At 55.7% G+C, this 15,708-nt stretch overlaps 1 protein-coding gene across 2 annotated transcripts; it reads right to left on the bottom strand.

Moving 5' to 3' along the window:
* Positions 1-1,838: 1,838 nt before the first annotated feature.
* ITIH1 (inter-alpha-trypsin inhibitor heavy chain 1) lies at positions 1,839-15,514 on the bottom strand. 2 transcript variants are annotated; one of them, XM_079794517.1, is made up of 21 exons: positions 15,400-15,514; positions 15,188-15,208; positions 14,700-14,866; positions 14,137-14,241; positions 13,594-13,756; positions 12,940-13,053; positions 11,276-11,401; positions 11,075-11,191; positions 10,027-10,195; positions 9,816-9,941; positions 8,682-8,863; positions 8,213-8,398; positions 7,055-7,194; positions 6,334-6,502; positions 5,853-5,871; positions 5,352-5,423; positions 5,133-5,246; positions 3,961-4,162; positions 2,918-3,090; positions 2,207-2,318; positions 1,839-2,052 (listed from the first exon to the last, which is right to left on the bottom strand). In XM_079794517.1, the coding sequence occupies exons 1-21, from the start codon at positions 15,496-15,498 to the stop codon at positions 1,923-1,925; spliced, it is 2,706 nt and encodes a 901-aa protein (XP_079650643.1). In that variant the 5' UTR covers positions 15,499-15,514; the 3' UTR covers positions 1,839-1,922. The 2 variants fall into 2 exon arrangements, with proteins under 2 accessions (XP_079650643.1, XP_079650644.1); XM_079794518.1 differs by lacking the exon at positions 15,188-15,208 and having other exon boundaries at positions 15,400-15,508.
* Between the last annotated feature and the right edge of the window lie 194 nt (positions 15,515-15,708).

The raw sequence follows: 15,708 nt of genomic DNA, 5'->3' as shown, positions 1-15,708 counted from the left end.
GCACCTTTAATATATTTTTATTGATTTCAGAGAGGAAGGGAGAGAGAGATAGAAATATCAATGATGAGTGAGAGAATCATTGATCGACTGCCTCCTGCATGCTCCCTACTAGGGATCGAGCCTGCAACCCTGGCATGTGCCCAGACCAGGAATCGAACCGTGACCTCCTGATTCATTGGTCAAAGCTCAACCACTGAGCAACACTGGCCGGGCCCACTCAGCCACTCTTAATGGAGTTGACAAGGATGCCTGGGCACAGGGCAGCTAATTTATGGATTGTACCATGGCCTTGGCTGAAAGTTCTGCCCCTGACTGTGAGATGTGCAGAGAGAGTTGACTGCTAGGAACAGAGAAACAGAGCGAGAAACCACCCCATCCCCAAATACATTGCGTTTTGTGGGAGGGTCAACTTGAAATAGCAATCTGAGGTTGCTCAGGAGGCTCCTGAGGGACAGCTGGGCACTTGGAGGGACCTAAGGTCATCATGCAGAATTTAGACTTAGATACAACCTAAGAGACCCTGAGACTCGCCCATTTTCTTTCTTCAGGAAGGGGAAATGAGGCCCCAATCCGGCAGAGCCTTGCTCAGAGTGACTCCCAGCTGGCAGCCCACGGCTCTCCCTGGAGAAGCCCAGGACACTCCAGACAACAGATTGATCTCTGGAACTCCATCGGCCGCCCCGCCGCCTGCCATGGAGGGCTCTGTGTTCCCTGTGCCAGGAGCAGCCACGGAACTCAGCGTTGGTGTTGTTGATGTGGGCCCTCGTGGGCCTCATTTGGAGTGGGAACTGAACAGAGAAAAAGCAGAAACCCTTTGGAAAGGAGTGAGTGGGGGCCTGTCCACGTTCACCTGAAGGGGCGGCAGCATCCTGAAGTTTAGGTTCACCTCGCTCCCTGCACCTGCACCCTTTGACATTGGGCTTTGCTGGGCCCAAGGCAAAGCCATGGAAAGGAAGGACCCTGGTGGAATATTCCATGAACCAGTATGGGAGCCAGAGAGCTGCTGTTCCTGGCCCCTGAAACCCCAGCTTCTAGCACTGGCCACCTCTGCCTTTGGGAAATAGTATCTCCTGTCAGAGGTTGCAAACCCCCCACGGGGGAATGGAGCGAAGGGTGGGGACAGGAACTGTCTCCTGAGACCCTGAGTCCAGCGGGTGCAGCCTCCAGCTACTGGTAGCACTTCTTTCATACATTCACTTTAAGTGATGCTGTGGAATTTCTAGTGTCAAATCCCACAAGGCTGTGGCTACCAGTCGCCCACCTGACTGGAGTATTGATATGGGAGTAGTAAAGCACTCAGATGCTGATGCCACACAGCACGGTTCAAATCCCAGCTCTGCCCCTTAGAAGATGAGTGATTTTTGGACAAATTGCCTCACCTCAGTTTCCTTAGCTATCAAGGGGCCTGATAAAAGCTCCCCCCCCCCCCCCCCCCCGCCCAGTGCTGCTGGGAGCATGCATTGAGCTCATTCAACGAAGGCACTTAGAACAGTGCCTGGCTCCAGGAAGCACTGAGGCAGGAGTGGCTGTGGCTGGTCATTCCTGTCCATGCTGCCAGAGTGTCATTTGGTCCCTGAACCTGTGGCAGGAGATGTGGGGTACTCTCAGGGCATTCAGATGGCAGAGGTTAGGGGGCAGGTGGCAGGGGAGAACAGGATGGGGTGCAGGCTAATTGGTGTGGGTGACCTTCCAACCTCCAGTTCTGCTGTGACCCCAGAGCCCTGCTGAGGGGCAACATCTTGAATTGCCTCCCTGCCATTGTCCCGTCCAAAGAGCAGCAGCCTGGAAGGGCATGGTCTGTCTTTAATGGAAGTCATGGATGCTTTGACACAGGGGACCCCTTGAACAGGGAGGTGTGGCCTGGGCAATAGATCAGGATGCCGTCCTCCTCCAAGGCAGGGCAGGTGTGCTGGCCAGGGGGCTCAGAAGATATCGGGGACGATGTAGTCAGTGTGAACACCATCGATCAGTCCGGCCCCATTGTTGTGGATGAACCAGCAGGTCACCTCGGTCCCATGCCGCGGGTCCTTGCTGTAGTCTTTTTGCAAGCCCCTGGGGAGAGACAGGTCAGCTGGGGTCACCTTGAGGATCCAGCAGGGCTACCCCTCCCAGGAAGCCCACCCCACCCATGTGATACCAGGAGGACGGCTTGGACCAACGATAGGCACCACCAAGGGCAGAGATGCTAGCAGAGCAGCCCACCCACCTGGTGACGGTAAGTCGTTGGTTCTTCACCACCATTGTGGCGTCTGTCTTTGTGGGGTCGGAGCCTGGGTGCAGGTCGGACACTTTATAATCAAAGGGGTGAAAGAATTGTCCTGGAAAGGCACATTGGAGGCAGCAGTTACTGGCTGGGAGCTTTGTTCATGCGTTGCACTTAGTAGGTGCTCACTGGAGGTTTAAGAGTTGGTTGAATTTTTTTCAAGAGCTTTACTGTTTCTCATAAATTTTGGCATCAAAGCCACTCATCTAGTTCACCTGCTATAGAGAAGCAGCTGTATTGTCAGCTGGTGACACCTCCTGTCCTTTTGGGCCAGTTCCCGAGGAATCTGGCTGGGAGAGAGGGTTGGTGGGTAGGGCCCCCAGAGAACACTGTCTGCAGGAAGGCCACAGGAGAAGCACTGTGGCTGATGACCATCCCACCAGGGGCCTCTGGGCCCACTGGACCGTTCTGCTTGCTAACCGGGCCTCTCCCCATTTGCTCCCCCACCTGCTTACACTTGGGTTTCACTGTGCGTTTGCTTCATCAGAGCCTTTTTGAAGGTCAAGACCCTCACCAGGACAAGCCCTCTTTGGATCTCTGAGCCTTGGAAGTCATGTTGGAGGTGACCCTGACCAGATGCCCAACTGCACAGCTGACCAGTCCACTGGCTTCAACGCCCCACCCCCACAGCTCTGCCCGCCTGGTGAGCCGTACCCAGCAGCCCGTGTGTCCGCGCCGACATCCGGTGACTATCTAGCACGTAGAAGCCCAGGAAGTCCTGGTGGATGGCACTCCCCTTCCACACCCGGTGCAGGACAACCTCAAAGGTGCCTCCATCCTCCACAGACACCACCAGGTTCCTCTTCCTGTTGATGGTCATCACCACCCTGCAGGGGCAGGTGGCCATGGGGACATAGGTGGCTGCACTGCATCCCTCTCCATTTAGCTGCCTTGTCCTCTGGGATCCAGCTCTTATGAGCCCCCCATACTCTCACTCCCAAATGATTGGGTGTTGCCTGCTCTATGCTTCTTCCCACATGCTGCTATTAAACATAGGGCCCTTGCAATGGGCTAGGACCTGTGCCTAGCCTTCCAAAGCAAACTGCACCATTCAGTTCTCACTCTGATCCTGTGAGGACGGAGGCTCAGAGAGGTTAAGTAACTTTCCCAAGGTCACACAGCTATAAGCAGCAGAGCCAGGCCTTGGACTCCAGCCTATCTAATGTCAGAGTCTGCGTTCTTTGACTCCCACATATCACCTCTTCCTATAGCTCTGCTGCCCAGCATTGGGCTCTGTTGCTCAAAGGAGTTTGTTGAATGAAGGTGTGAATGAAGGAAAAACACAAGGTAAGGCATACTAAGCAGGTGCTGAAAGAGAACTCTAAAGTTCAATAGAGGAAGAGACTAGGAGGGCTCCTGGGAAGAGGTGGTCAGCTTTGTTTGGTGGAGATGGGGTGGGCTAGGGTGCCAGGGAGCACAGGCATCCAGGCAGCTGCTCCAGAACACATGTCCAGAGATCGAGGGAAATGGAGTGGTTCACAGATTCTACATGTCTGCACAGCCCACACGGAGGCCACATGAAGGTCATTCACTGACATGGCTCAGGGGACAAGGGCCCAGCAGGCTCTCGCAGCAAAGCTGACTCTGGGGCTTCTGCCTTGCCTACCCCCCCTCCGCCCCCGCCCCTGCAACCCGCCTTCCCCGCTCCCCCACCTTGCCCCTGCCCCCCTGCCCAGGCCCAGTCCCAGCCCAGTTACCCATCCTGCCGCAGCGAAGCCTGGTCCCTCCAGGAAAACACAGGCCCATGTGAGCCAGGGTTCAGGGTGATGTTCTGAGGAGTCACTTCCAGTTGAAAGTCCGTAACAGGGTTTGCGATCCCCAGCCGTCCGAAGTATGTACCCTCGTGCTGCCCAGGGCTCCTGGCCTTATCGCCGATGAGCTGCGCATTCACTGAGAAGCCTGCAGTGCGGTAAGGGCCCATTCACTGACACACACCACCCCACCCATGCCAAGCCATCTTTAAGGGCCTCACCTCCCGAGGGGAGGCTTCAGGACTGGTCCAGGCTACACACAGCACTGCCTCCTCTTCCCTCCCACCACACTACCTATCCAGCATGGAGCCCTCGGGTCTGGGCCCTGAAAGAGGTCTTGCAGGACATGGCCTGCTCCTTCTCTCTGACCCCAGTCCCTGACACAGGGGCAGGTCACAGTAGGTTCTGTAGACACATTTGGGGGGGGGCCTCTTCCCAGAGGCCTCCCCTGACCTGAGCAGCCAAAAGGCCCCTTCCCTGCCACCACTGTCCTAACACAGCAGGTCTCATGCTCCAAAATTGTCATCTATGAATTTGTTCACCTGTTTGTCTCCTCTAAACTCCATGAGAGCAGGGACTTAGTCTCGGTCTCCACTGCGTCTCCAGCCCCTAGCACGTGCTCAACAAACATGTGCAGATGGACTGGCTGGACTGGGAGGACAGAAGTGACTGAGAGATGGAGAGGAAGTCATTCCCATCACCTGAGCACTGCTGGGGAGACGGATGCTGAGGCTCCCAGTCATGCCGGGGAGAAAGGCAGGGCAGGATGGCTACATAATTTGCAGGTCTCCGTACAAAACGAAAATAAGGGTCTCCTTGTTTAAAAATTGTTAAGACTTTCAAGGCAGCAACAGGGAACTATTAAACTGAGCCTGGGGCCCTTCTAAATGTGGGGTCCTGAGCACCCGCACAGGTCACCCACACATGAAGCAGGCCCTGAGTACAGGGCCCGAGAAGGTGGATGGGGTGAGAAAAAGGCCACTTGAGGCCACGTGACAGACAGAAGCACGGGATGCAAGAAGTGGAGGCCCCAGCCATCGTCCTGTCCTTGGCTGAATGTCAAGGGCAGAGGAGCCCAGGCCCTGCCCTGCCTGGCAGAGGGTGTGATGTCACCGTACCTGTGTTGGGGTCCTGCACCAGATTCAGGACCACACCAGGCTCTTCGTTGATGTTGAAGCACAGTGCGTCCTCTTTCTGGGGCACGTGGATGATGAAGTGGGGGTCCGTGTCCACTGGGAACAGCATGGAGTCCATTAGATTGGGCAGTGGACAGATGGTGCCGGCGGGGCCAGGGTTCAATCAGGCAGGGTGTCCCTCGGACCCTCCCAAGGACTCACCACTTGTGATTATCTTCTCCGGGACAGTGGGGCGAGTTGGAGAAGGCTGCTGCCAGGCCGGCAGCACGAACGCTGACCGGCAAGAGTGAATGGCATTTAGAAGGAAGGCCGCTGGGCCTCCCCGGAGCTGCTGGCTCCTTTTCCGAGGCCCCTCCCACCCCTGAGGCCACCGGAGCAGGAGTGGACACAGAGCCCGGGATGCCTCTCCGGAGGTAAGAAGAGAAGTTTGGCCCAGGGCAGGGGGCCAACCTGTTCTGTCTCCTGCCATGGGGACCTGGTGGGGCTGGTAGCAAAAGGGCGGGGGAGGCCAGGTCCTCCTCAGGGTGTTGTCTGAGGACTCGCAGGGAGCGGCATGAGGAGAGCCGGAGCAGAGGAAGGCAGCCCTGGGCTGGGTTTCCTCACCAGGAAACACCTAGGCTTTGCTCAGGACTGAAGGCACAGCTGAGGGACAGTACGGGGAGAGAGGTAGAGTTGTGTGTCATCAAGAAGGCTGCCACTTACTCCTTTTGGGTCCCAGCATCTCTGTGGAGGACAACGACAGTGTCAGCCTTGCCGCCCCCCACAAAAGGCATGTGCACCTTATTGTCCCAGTGCACCCTGGGCCCAGAGGCCAGTCAGGACCACCTCCTGGGGTCCCGGCCCTCCTCCTGGGGTGCCAGCCCCCCACAGACATGTGCTCACACGAGGCCCCACAGGAGGCCAGCGGGGGTTCAGGCTGTGCCAGGAGGCAGCAACTAGTGTGTGGCGACGTGGGCAAGGGCGTTGTGGGGAAGAAGAGGCCATGAAGGGCTGGAGGCAGGGAGATGGGGGTGGGAGCTGCCTGCCTGAGCCCGGGAGCACGTGCCACTTGCCCAGCCACTGGAAACCCCTTGAGAAAACCAATGTGATTTAAAAACTCACCCAAGGGAGAACCTGGAAGGGAGAGAAAGGGAGGAGAATTAAAGCCCCCAGAAGCCTCCCCAAGGCCCACAGCCTCCCCCACTGAAGAGATCATACCCTCTGTTGGCTTGTCAATGACGGGCTCCAGGCCGTCCTCATCTACCAAACCCCTCATGGTCATGGAGGTCAGCGGGGTCACAAATTGATAGGCTAGCGACATCTGCAGGGCCTTGGCCAACAGTTTGGCCTTCTCCTCCCCCTCCAACTTCATCCTGTGGAACAGACACCTGCTCCAAGCCCCGCAGCTTGGACAACAATGGACTTGCACTCCCTGGTCCTTTCCCTCATTTGCTAACTCACTCATTCACCAAACATGGATTGAGCACCTACAGTGTCCTTGGTCAGTGGCTATCATCATGGACCTCATGTCTTAAAGACCTCCCACACAGAAAGCCTGGAGATTTGGCAGGGTTCGGGGATGTGCCTCAGAAAAACTCCGAGAATTGAATAGCTGTGAGATTCTGGGCAAGTGGTCTCACCTCCTTGAGCCTCAGTTTGCTTATCCGTGAAATGGGGATGATGAGGACATTCTCCTGCGCTTTGTGAGGAGTAAGTGAGTGTGCCTGGACATGGTAAAGGGTAGCCTCCCCCACAGTAGCTCGGTTGGGGCTAAGAGCAGGCAGTCCTGTGGCCCCAGTGGGCCCTGCCCACACTATTGACTGACTGGTTGATATTAACTCAGTGAGCATAGCAGGACAGTAAATCTGAGGGTGAGGGGTACTCTGGTGTGGACAGTGCCTGCCTGGCAGCCACAAGGGTCATACCGCTTGGCCAGCAGCTCCTGGATGGTGAGGTAGGCCCAGAGGCGTTCGACGTGGTTCTCCAGCATGTGGCCTCGCTCTCGGAGCAGTTTCTTCATCTCTTCCTCGTCCACCAGGCAGGTTGTCTTGAATTCTCGGCCATCCTGAGGGTTGTGATGGGGAGACAGGCTGTGAGCTCTGAGGAGCACAACCACTGCTGGTGCTTGAGGCTCCAAGGGGCCCCACTCTAGTCTGATCTCAGCAACTTCCTTCTCAGCAGCCCCCTTTCTTAAGCCTGTTCTCCTCATCCCCATCCATTCATTCTTTCCACAAAAGCTTACTGAGCATTCTCTGTGAACCAAGTTGCTCTAGGCCCTGGGCATCCCAGGGCTAGGAGAACCAGGCCCTGACCTCATGGAATAACTGTCTTTCAAGGCTGCTTCCACCATGTGGCTGTTTCGACCATGCCCCGCTCCTCCAAACACCTGCCTTGCTGCCGGTGGGCTGCACCGTTCCAGCTGCCACAGCACATAGATGTCCCTTCTCTCCCCAGCTACAACAATGGGGCAGCGCTTCCTAAAGGCGTCCCAGGCACCGGGCACTGTGTAAGCATCGTATGTGGATCATTCCACTTACTCCACACAGCTCTCCAGGTAGTGTTACCCCCATGGTACAGAAAGGAAACGGAGACCTAGAGAGCTGGGTCCATTTGCTCAAGGTCACCAAGCTGCTCAGGGTGGAGTCAGGGTCCAGATCAGCTCTCCTCACTCAAAGCCTGAGTCCTGCACCCTCAACCACACTGAGGGCAGGGTCCAGGTCTCACACATCCTGACCCTCAATGTGCACAAGGACACATGCTCTGCAACTTGGCATAAAGCCGGGTGCACAGTAGGTGTTCAGGAAATGCTGTTCAAGTGAGAAGGAAGAGGCTGGCCTCTTGCTCTCTCGTGCCTTGCGGGGAATGGTGTGAGGAGTTACAGGTGGTCCATATCGGGCCAAGGGACTACAACTAATCAAGGCCATATTGGCTTCATACCATCCTGTCCCCAAGACACCTTCATGGAGGAATGTTCAGGCCTCGGGGGGAGGGGAGGGTTGCATGATGCAGGAGTGGGGAACAGTGTAGGTTTGCAGCGTCTGGGTACTGCCGGGCCTCTCCACCCTCCATGGCCCACTATTTACCGCATGGGCCCGCACATCCGCCTTGAAGCTGCTCAGCTTCTGGTCAGCGATGCGCCCAGCCACCACGATCTCCGAACCTTCGTAGTACTGCTTATGGCTGTGCTGGGTCAGCTCTGAAACAGTGTCCTTGGGGTATTGCAACTCCACATCCACCAGCAAGGGGGTGGCTACCTGGTTGTAGAAACCCTGCACGGATGGGAAGGGCAGCTTCAGAACTGATGGATTACCCTGGGCACCCAATGGGAAACACACTCACAAAGTGGGGTGTTGGGATCCACACTTTATAGAAAGAAGCATAGGTTCAGAAGGGTTATGTAACTGGCTTGAGGCACACAGCTAATTTGAATCCATGCCAAAGCTTTATCTGCTCCTCTAAGCTGATAGGCAAGTGACTGCCAAGGCGGGGCTCCCCATGGGCTGCCATTGGTGGTGCATTGGGGGCCGGGGCCGGGTGGGGGAAGGAGGAGACCTGAAGCTGCTGGGAGGCGTCATGGTCCTCATAGATCCTCTGGGCCCGTCCATTGTTCTCCATGGACATGACCTCCAGGAAGCTGAAGTCCACATCCTGGCCAAAGCCCAAGTTGTAGAGCGGGAACTTGCCCCCAATGGCGTTGCGGATGTTCTTGAGGATTTGGGTACGGTCGGTCACTCCTGCAGCCACATACCCAGGCAGTGACTGGATACCAGCTCACAGGCACGCGGAGCACAGGGGGGACTTGGAGGTACACTCCCTGGGACCCAAGCCTCCCCATCTTAGGCTTCTGCAGTTCCCACAAGCATCGTGAGGCAGTGCCTCTGCTGGCTAACTGTGGAACTGCAACAACTGCTAACAGCTCCTTGCCCATCTGCATGCATTTATCACAGCAGATCAGATTCTACTCTATACCCTCCCATGCTCCTTCTGTGGCCTGTGAAGCTCTGCTGACCTTTCCACCCTTGTTTCACCTGTTTTGTATTTGCCTGCAGTTCCTGGGCAGGCCCTGCCAGTGCACACACCTTTTTTTCCTTCTTCTTTTTTTTGCTTAAGCTGCCCCCTCGGCCAGGGATCCCTTCCTGCTTCTCCTTAACTCCCTGCAGTCTGAGCTCAGAGGTCACCTCCTCCACAAGTCTTTCTGGGACCTTTTCTGGGCCAAGTGCCCCTTGTCTGTGGTCCCACAGCCTCCTGGCACCATGTTCTTTCGGGACCCTCGACAGAGCTTCTGTTCCTGGGTCTGCCTCCCCCAAGGACCCTGGGATCCTCAAGGACAGAGACATGTCTGTTCCCTTGGCATGTCGCCTTGGTCCCTTGTCCTGTGCTTGGTCCCAGTTGGTGCTGAATATATAGCTCATTAAATTCACCCTAGGCATCCCACCCCTCCTCCTGGGCCCTGTGCAATGCTGTGTCGTGCAGGAACTTCCCCAATCTCCCAGCTGAGGACAGAAGTGTGCCTTGGAGCTCCCGCAGACTTTACGGTCTGAACTCTGTTTTTAGGTCAGTATTTGCCTTTGCCCTGAGCCTTTCTGACCCCCAACAGTATCCCCAGGGCTTGGCTTCCAAGTGAAGCTTGAATGCCTTCAGGAATGAAGAGATCATACCTCCCAAGGCCGCCCTCCAGCCGCTTACCCTCTGTGGGCTCGCCATCTGTCAACATGATAAGAATTGGGGCATGGTTGCTGAGTTCTGAGATGCCTCTCTGACCTTTGTTCAAGATCTCAATTCCCAGGAGCAAACCTCCATTCAGGTTTGTGGCTGCAAAGGAGAGAAAGACCAGTCTGTGCTCTCACTCTTAGGGCACAGACACCACACCAAGGTGGCCCGAGGCACCTGCCCTTACACCCGGCCAGGGAGAAGCGCCGCACGAAGTCCTGAGCTGCTTGCAGATTGGCAGCGGATGCCGGCACCAGTGAGCCCCTCCACGACTGCACTTGAGACCCAAAGAGGACCAGGTCGAAGTAGTCCCCTGGCCGTATGTCCTCCAGGATCTTAAGGAGTGCTTCCTTCGTCTGCAAGGACAAGTCAGTCAGTGGAGGGTCAGAGCCCCAGGAGAGTGGCTTCTGTCAGCTCCAGATATGCATTTCAGAGTTTCCCCCGGGCAGAGGTACATGGTGGACCAGTAGGAGGGGGTGGCCAGGTGGTGCCAGGAGAAGAGCATCCTGCAGGGCCCTGGGGCTGGTGAGGGGGAGGGAGAAGGCAAAGTACCCAGTGTGCGGAGAAGAAATAATTGGAGTTCGAGGGGCATGGGATTCAGAAAGAGGACCCCCGGGGGCTGAGTTGCTAAAACTGCTGGTCCTGCCCTGGTTAGAGTGTCGTCTCAATATGCCAAGGTTGCGGGTTCGATCTCTGGTCAGGGCACATAGAAGAAGCAACCAATGAATGCATAAATCCATGTTTCTCTCTATCTCTGTCTGTCTCTCTCTTTCTCCCTTCCTCTCTATCTCTAAAAATCAATTCAAAAACAAAGACAAAAACAAAAAAACAACCACCCACAAAACAACTCTGCTTGTCCAGCTGTGGTCCCACTGAACCATGGACAAGACACTTAAGAGCACTGTGAGCCACCTGTTGCAAGATGCCTCCCCATGAACCCCCATATTTATCCCCAGGTTTCATCTTCCAAGCACTCCATCATCAATAACCCATGACCCTGTGGGCACTATTATCATTGCCATTTTGCCACTGAGAAGTGAATGCACTTGCCCACAGTTGCACTGGGAGGGAGCAGGTGATTCCAGAACCCCTAACCACTGGAATTTCCCTTTAAGTCACCCTGCCTCTGAGCAGGAGCAGAAATCCCAAACCCAGACTCTGGCAGCAGAACGAGTGTGGTGTGGTGATCGGGCTGAAGAAGCTTCTGTTGGGTGAGTTGTAAAGGCACCATTTACCTGCTTCACTTTCTGGCCTTCCATGGAGTTGCTGATGTCAATCACAAAAACCAGGTTCTTGTTCAGGCTCGTCAAGTTTTGGGGGGCAAAGAAGTGGGCAAAGTAGTTATTGGCGACCTGAAACACAAAGGAATGAGTGAGGCCTCGGCACAAGCACCTCTGCCCACCCTCTGAGCCGTGGGCCAGAAGCTTCGGGCTCACCAGGAGGTCGCAGATCTGGTCTCGGTTGACATCGTAGGTCACCTTGAATTCCCCATTCAGCAAGGTAGAGGAGCATGTGGAGCAGGATTGCTGCTGGCCCACGGTGGGGCGGAAAAGCACATGACCCTGGAACCATCAAGGGTGTCAGGCATTACTGGTGTGTGCAGTGGCAAATAGGATGTTTGCAAAGACAACAACATCAAGTGTGTGTGTGTGTGTGGGGGGGTGTGCATGGGCATAGAAATGAGTCAGGTGTGGCCCTCACCCAGCTGCTGAGAGTAGCATTGTAGGTAGTAGGAAAGAAAGCCTGTTCCTTTGCTTAGATGCTTCTGAACCTTTGGCATGTTCTCTAATAAGCATCACCACTTAGGGTACAAATAAAAACAGAACGGCAGCAGTATGAGAGCATGAGAACATCAGTCAATTCAAACGATGGAGTAGAAAAGCCAGGCTACAGCCCTGTGCGGGGAAACAGAAGCACCTGGACGGCAAGGAGCAGAAGCTAGAAGGAAGGGCCCAGAGTGGGAGCTGCGGTCTGGACTGGCTTGGTCTTGGTGCTCAGGGAAATGGGGGATGGTTTTTACCCATTTCTTTTCTATATTTCTGTACTTTCCACATTTTCTTTAAGACCTTTTTTATTTTTTTGTTTTTCTTTGTTATAAAAATAAGATATGCTCATTTAAAAAAAAAAAAAAACTTGCCCTAACCAGTTTGGCTCAGTGGATAGAGCGTCGGCCTGCAGACTGAAGGGTCCCAGGTTCGATTCTGGTCAAGGGCATGTACCTTGGTTGCGGGCACGTCCCCAGTAGGAGGTGTGCAGGAGGCAGCTGATCAATGTTTCTACCTCTCTATCCCTCTCCCTTCCTCTCTGTAAAAAATCAATCAATCAATCAATTAATTAATTAATTAAATAAAAAAACTTGACAAGAATTGATAGGAAGACAAAGACCCATCCCTTTGATCCCTTGCTAAAAGCAGGCATGTTTGCTAACACTCTGGGGTGTCACATTTTGTTTAAAAGGACTCCCCCCAAAAAACCCCTGTAAAAATCATTTTTTTTAAATGATGTCTGAGTCATTACTAACACTAGATAATAACTGAAGGGTTTGCTCCTGGCTCCAGTTGAGGGCACTAGCTAGTATCATCCACCATATGCCATACTCCTCCAGGACTGGGGAGGCGCAGGCAGGGGGCTCTGGGATTCCTGCAAATGGGTGGTGAGTGACAAGTGGCAAGTGGCTGGGTAGGCCAAAGGCCTGTCTGAACTTAATTATGTTTCCAAGAACACTGGAGCTTGGAATCCTAACCTCAACAGCATCTGACGTTTGCTCGTGTGCCCTGAATGCTTTCCTACGGGCATGAGACAAGCAAAGAGGAGACTGAGGCTCAAGAAAGCCAGCTACTCACCCCAGACCATACAGCCACTGTGGGTGCCTTCCCCAGCCTCAGCATGCAGGCTTTGGCTAAGTGGCTCTAAGAACCAGGAGTGCCAAGTTCCCCTGGGATACCAACCGGAAAACACCTGCCTCTCTCACCCCAGTGGAAGCCTGAAGTCCTTGCCTGGTTCCCAGGACAAGCTTGGACCCTCCAGAAGGGCTTGGGCCAGCTGGAGAATTCCCAGAAGGCCGCCACCCCCCTCCGCCCCCCTCAGCCATGCCACATACCTCTTTGCCTGAGAAGGACTTCTTGATGAGTTGAGTTGCCAGTTCCTTGGGGAGGAAGGAGGTCTGGACATCCAGCTTACGGATCCCCTGGGGCTCAAAGATGTCCACGTCGATCTGCATCATTGAAGCAATTCCTGCACCAAGGCTCCCATTTGGGCCATCATCCAGTCTCAGCCAAGAGCCAGCATGTGCCCTGGCCACCTACTGTGTGCAGCGCCCACCTAGCCCCCAGCAAAGGGCCTGGTAGGCACTCCAAAAATATTGGCCAAATGAAGGTGTGCTTGCCTGTACCCCTCAACTCGGCCACCATTGAGGTGCCAGAGACAACCACAGTCCCTCATGCTGCCCAGGACTTTCCGTTTACAAACTACCTGGACATTTGTTATCTCCTGTGATCCTTGTGGAAGTCCTGGGACAAACAGGAATCCCCATTTAATAGACGAGAAAGCTGAGGCTCAGAGAGGAGGCTGAAAGGTTCAGGGAGCTCCCTGCCCATCAGAGCCCACCCTGAGGAGTCAGTCCCCTTCCTTGTGTGCTCAGGTCTGGGATGGCACACGGTGAGTGCCAGGCCAACGCTTAGAGCCACAGTGAGGGAGAGGCAGGAGCCCTGCTCCTGAGACCATCCCCCTGAGCCTGCGGTCACCTGCAATCTACCTCAAAATGATGCACCAGCTGCTTGGGCTTAACTTTGATGTCAATGTCGTACTGCATGAGCTTTCGCTTCAGCACGTCCTCGTAGGTCAGCCGGAACATGGCCTTGCTGCGGGGACCGATGGTGAGGTGGATGGTGAACTGCTCCATCGTTCTTCCCGAGGCCCTGTCCGTGCCACCAGAGGCAGCAACACAGACAAATGGTAAGTGACACGTGGTTCCTGCCACCTAAAGCACGGGCCTCAGAATCAAGCTCTCTTATTGTAGTGCTGCTCCGGGTATCCTTGGCCCTCCCCCTCGTCATAGCTGGCTGGTCAGAGTCAGGGCCCAAGGACAGGGCCCACTTCTCCTGCAGGCTGGTCTAGGGGACGGGCAAGTCAGCACCAGCCTTGCCCAGGGCACCTGTGCTGGCATTTGCGTTTGGGCAGGGTGCTCGCCTCCCATCAGCCCGGGGCTGCTCTGCACCCAAGGCCACCTGGCAGCCCTCAGGTCTATCCCGAGGGGAAGGCCGCCTCAAACACTGGGCCAGCAGGGCTCAGAACTCACCTGACGAGGCCGGCATTCTCTCCTGAGACCGCCGCTTTCCGGTACTGCTTCCATGCAACCGCTTTTTCCTTTATGTCCCCGATGAATGCTTTCCCATTTGCTGTGCTGCAGGGAGGAGGAAGCCCTCAGGGGAGGGGCCCTTCCCTGTCCACACATATTGGAGGTACTTTCAGCCCAGACCCTAGAAGGCCCTGTGCAGGTGAGCACTCATGGGGCGGATGGCGGGGGGTGGGGGGGTACGTCTCCTGCTGGCCTCCCTCTGCCCAAAGAGAGGCTCGGAGGCCCCTTGGCAGTGGGTGGGCAGCTACAGCCAGAGTCCAGAAAGTAGCTTTTGCTCTTCGGGCCCTAGGCTGGAAACATGGTCAGAGACCCCACGTTGCTGTCCTCCATGGGAGCCCCAAACAGACCTACTACAGGACTGTTCTCCCTTCCCAGCCGGAACTGGCCTGCGGCCCTTTGGGAGATGAGGAGATGGTGCACTGTCTGGCCACGTTGAGCCACGGTCCTGGGCTGGGCCCCGTGCATGGACAGTTCTGGGTGGGGGAGTCAGGCAGGGCACGCACATGGCAAAGTCACTGATGAAGGCAGTCTTGGGGATCTCCACATCGAAGGCCACTTCCTTGGGTTGGTCGGCGCTGTTGACCACTTGGCTGGTGATGACAGTGTGGGCGAAGCGAGAGGTGACTTTGCAGTGGACTTTCAAGCTCCGGATGACCACGCCGTCGACAGTCTAAAGTGAGACGTGAGGGCACGGTGGCCTGGGATGGGGGCCTCTGAGCCAGTGAGAGGCCTTGTGTTGTATTGGGGTCAGCACCCAGTTCTGACTGACACAAGGCGCCTGAGGAACAAACCAGACCTCCCAGGGAGACCCATCTGTTCTCTCTGCCTCAGACCGAGCACCTGGGGACGAGGTGGGGTGGGGAGTCCCCATCTCCAGGAGACAGGAGTCCCTCGGCCCAGAGCACTAACAGAGGGACACCCCCCTGGGGACGGGGAAATCGCGGCTGTAATAGCGGCCCCACCACAGACTCCTGTGCGGAGACTCACTCACTGTGTCCACAGCCTGTCGCTTCTGTAAAACAAACCGGGGTCAGTGTGAGTGTGACTGCTCGGGCGTTTTTGAGGTATGGGAGTGGGACACAGCCTGCATCCTCTGCTCCTTGGCCTCACTCTCCAGTCCCTGGGGTGAGGGTCTTGTGTCCCCCTCCCAGGCCCCATCCAGGCCCAGCTGCCTGTTTCTGCCCCGAGGGTTTACCCACATACCTCGCTGCTTTTGGGCCTTTGGGGTGAAGCCTGAGCGGGCAGGGCCTGCAGGGTGAGGAGGGACACCAGGGACACACACAGCAGCCCCCGCAGCCCCATGGCGCCAACCCTGCTCTCAAGGCTCCCGCTGCCTTGTCGCTTCACTCAGACCATCGGTCAATAAAGTGCTAGATAAACATGGATTAAACATTAGACAGGATGAAGACAAATATTACAATGGGGGGGGGTGGTAAAAAACTGACAGTGAAAGCTTTCTCCCTGGGCGGGGGGGGGGGGGAGGGGGCGGTTCTAAGCTGTGTAAACTGGCCA

This window comes from Cnephaeus nilssonii (assembly GCF_951640355.1).
Source record: "Cnephaeus nilssonii genome assembly, chromosome: 17".
NCBI lineage: Eukaryota > Metazoa > Chordata > Mammalia > Chiroptera > Vespertilionidae > Cnephaeus > Cnephaeus nilssonii.
Note: the sequence above shows the minus strand (reverse complement) of the source record. Positions and strands in the feature narration are given on the sequence as shown.

Excerpts from the sequence above, each read along its gene's own strand:
- ITIH1 (XM_079794517.1), bottom strand. The coding sequence starts at position 15,498 with ATGGGGCTGCGGGGGCTGCTGTGTGTGTCCCTGGTGTCCCTCCTCACC. Across the intron at positions 13,054-13,593 it reads AGCTGGTGCATCATTTTGAG|ATCGACGTGGACATCTTTGA; the intron begins GTAGATTGCAGG and ends TCAATGATGCAG. Across the intron at positions 3,091-3,960 it reads GCTTCGCTGCGGCAGGATGG|GGTGGTGATGACCATCAACA; the intron begins GTAACTGGGCTG and ends CTGCCCCTGCAG.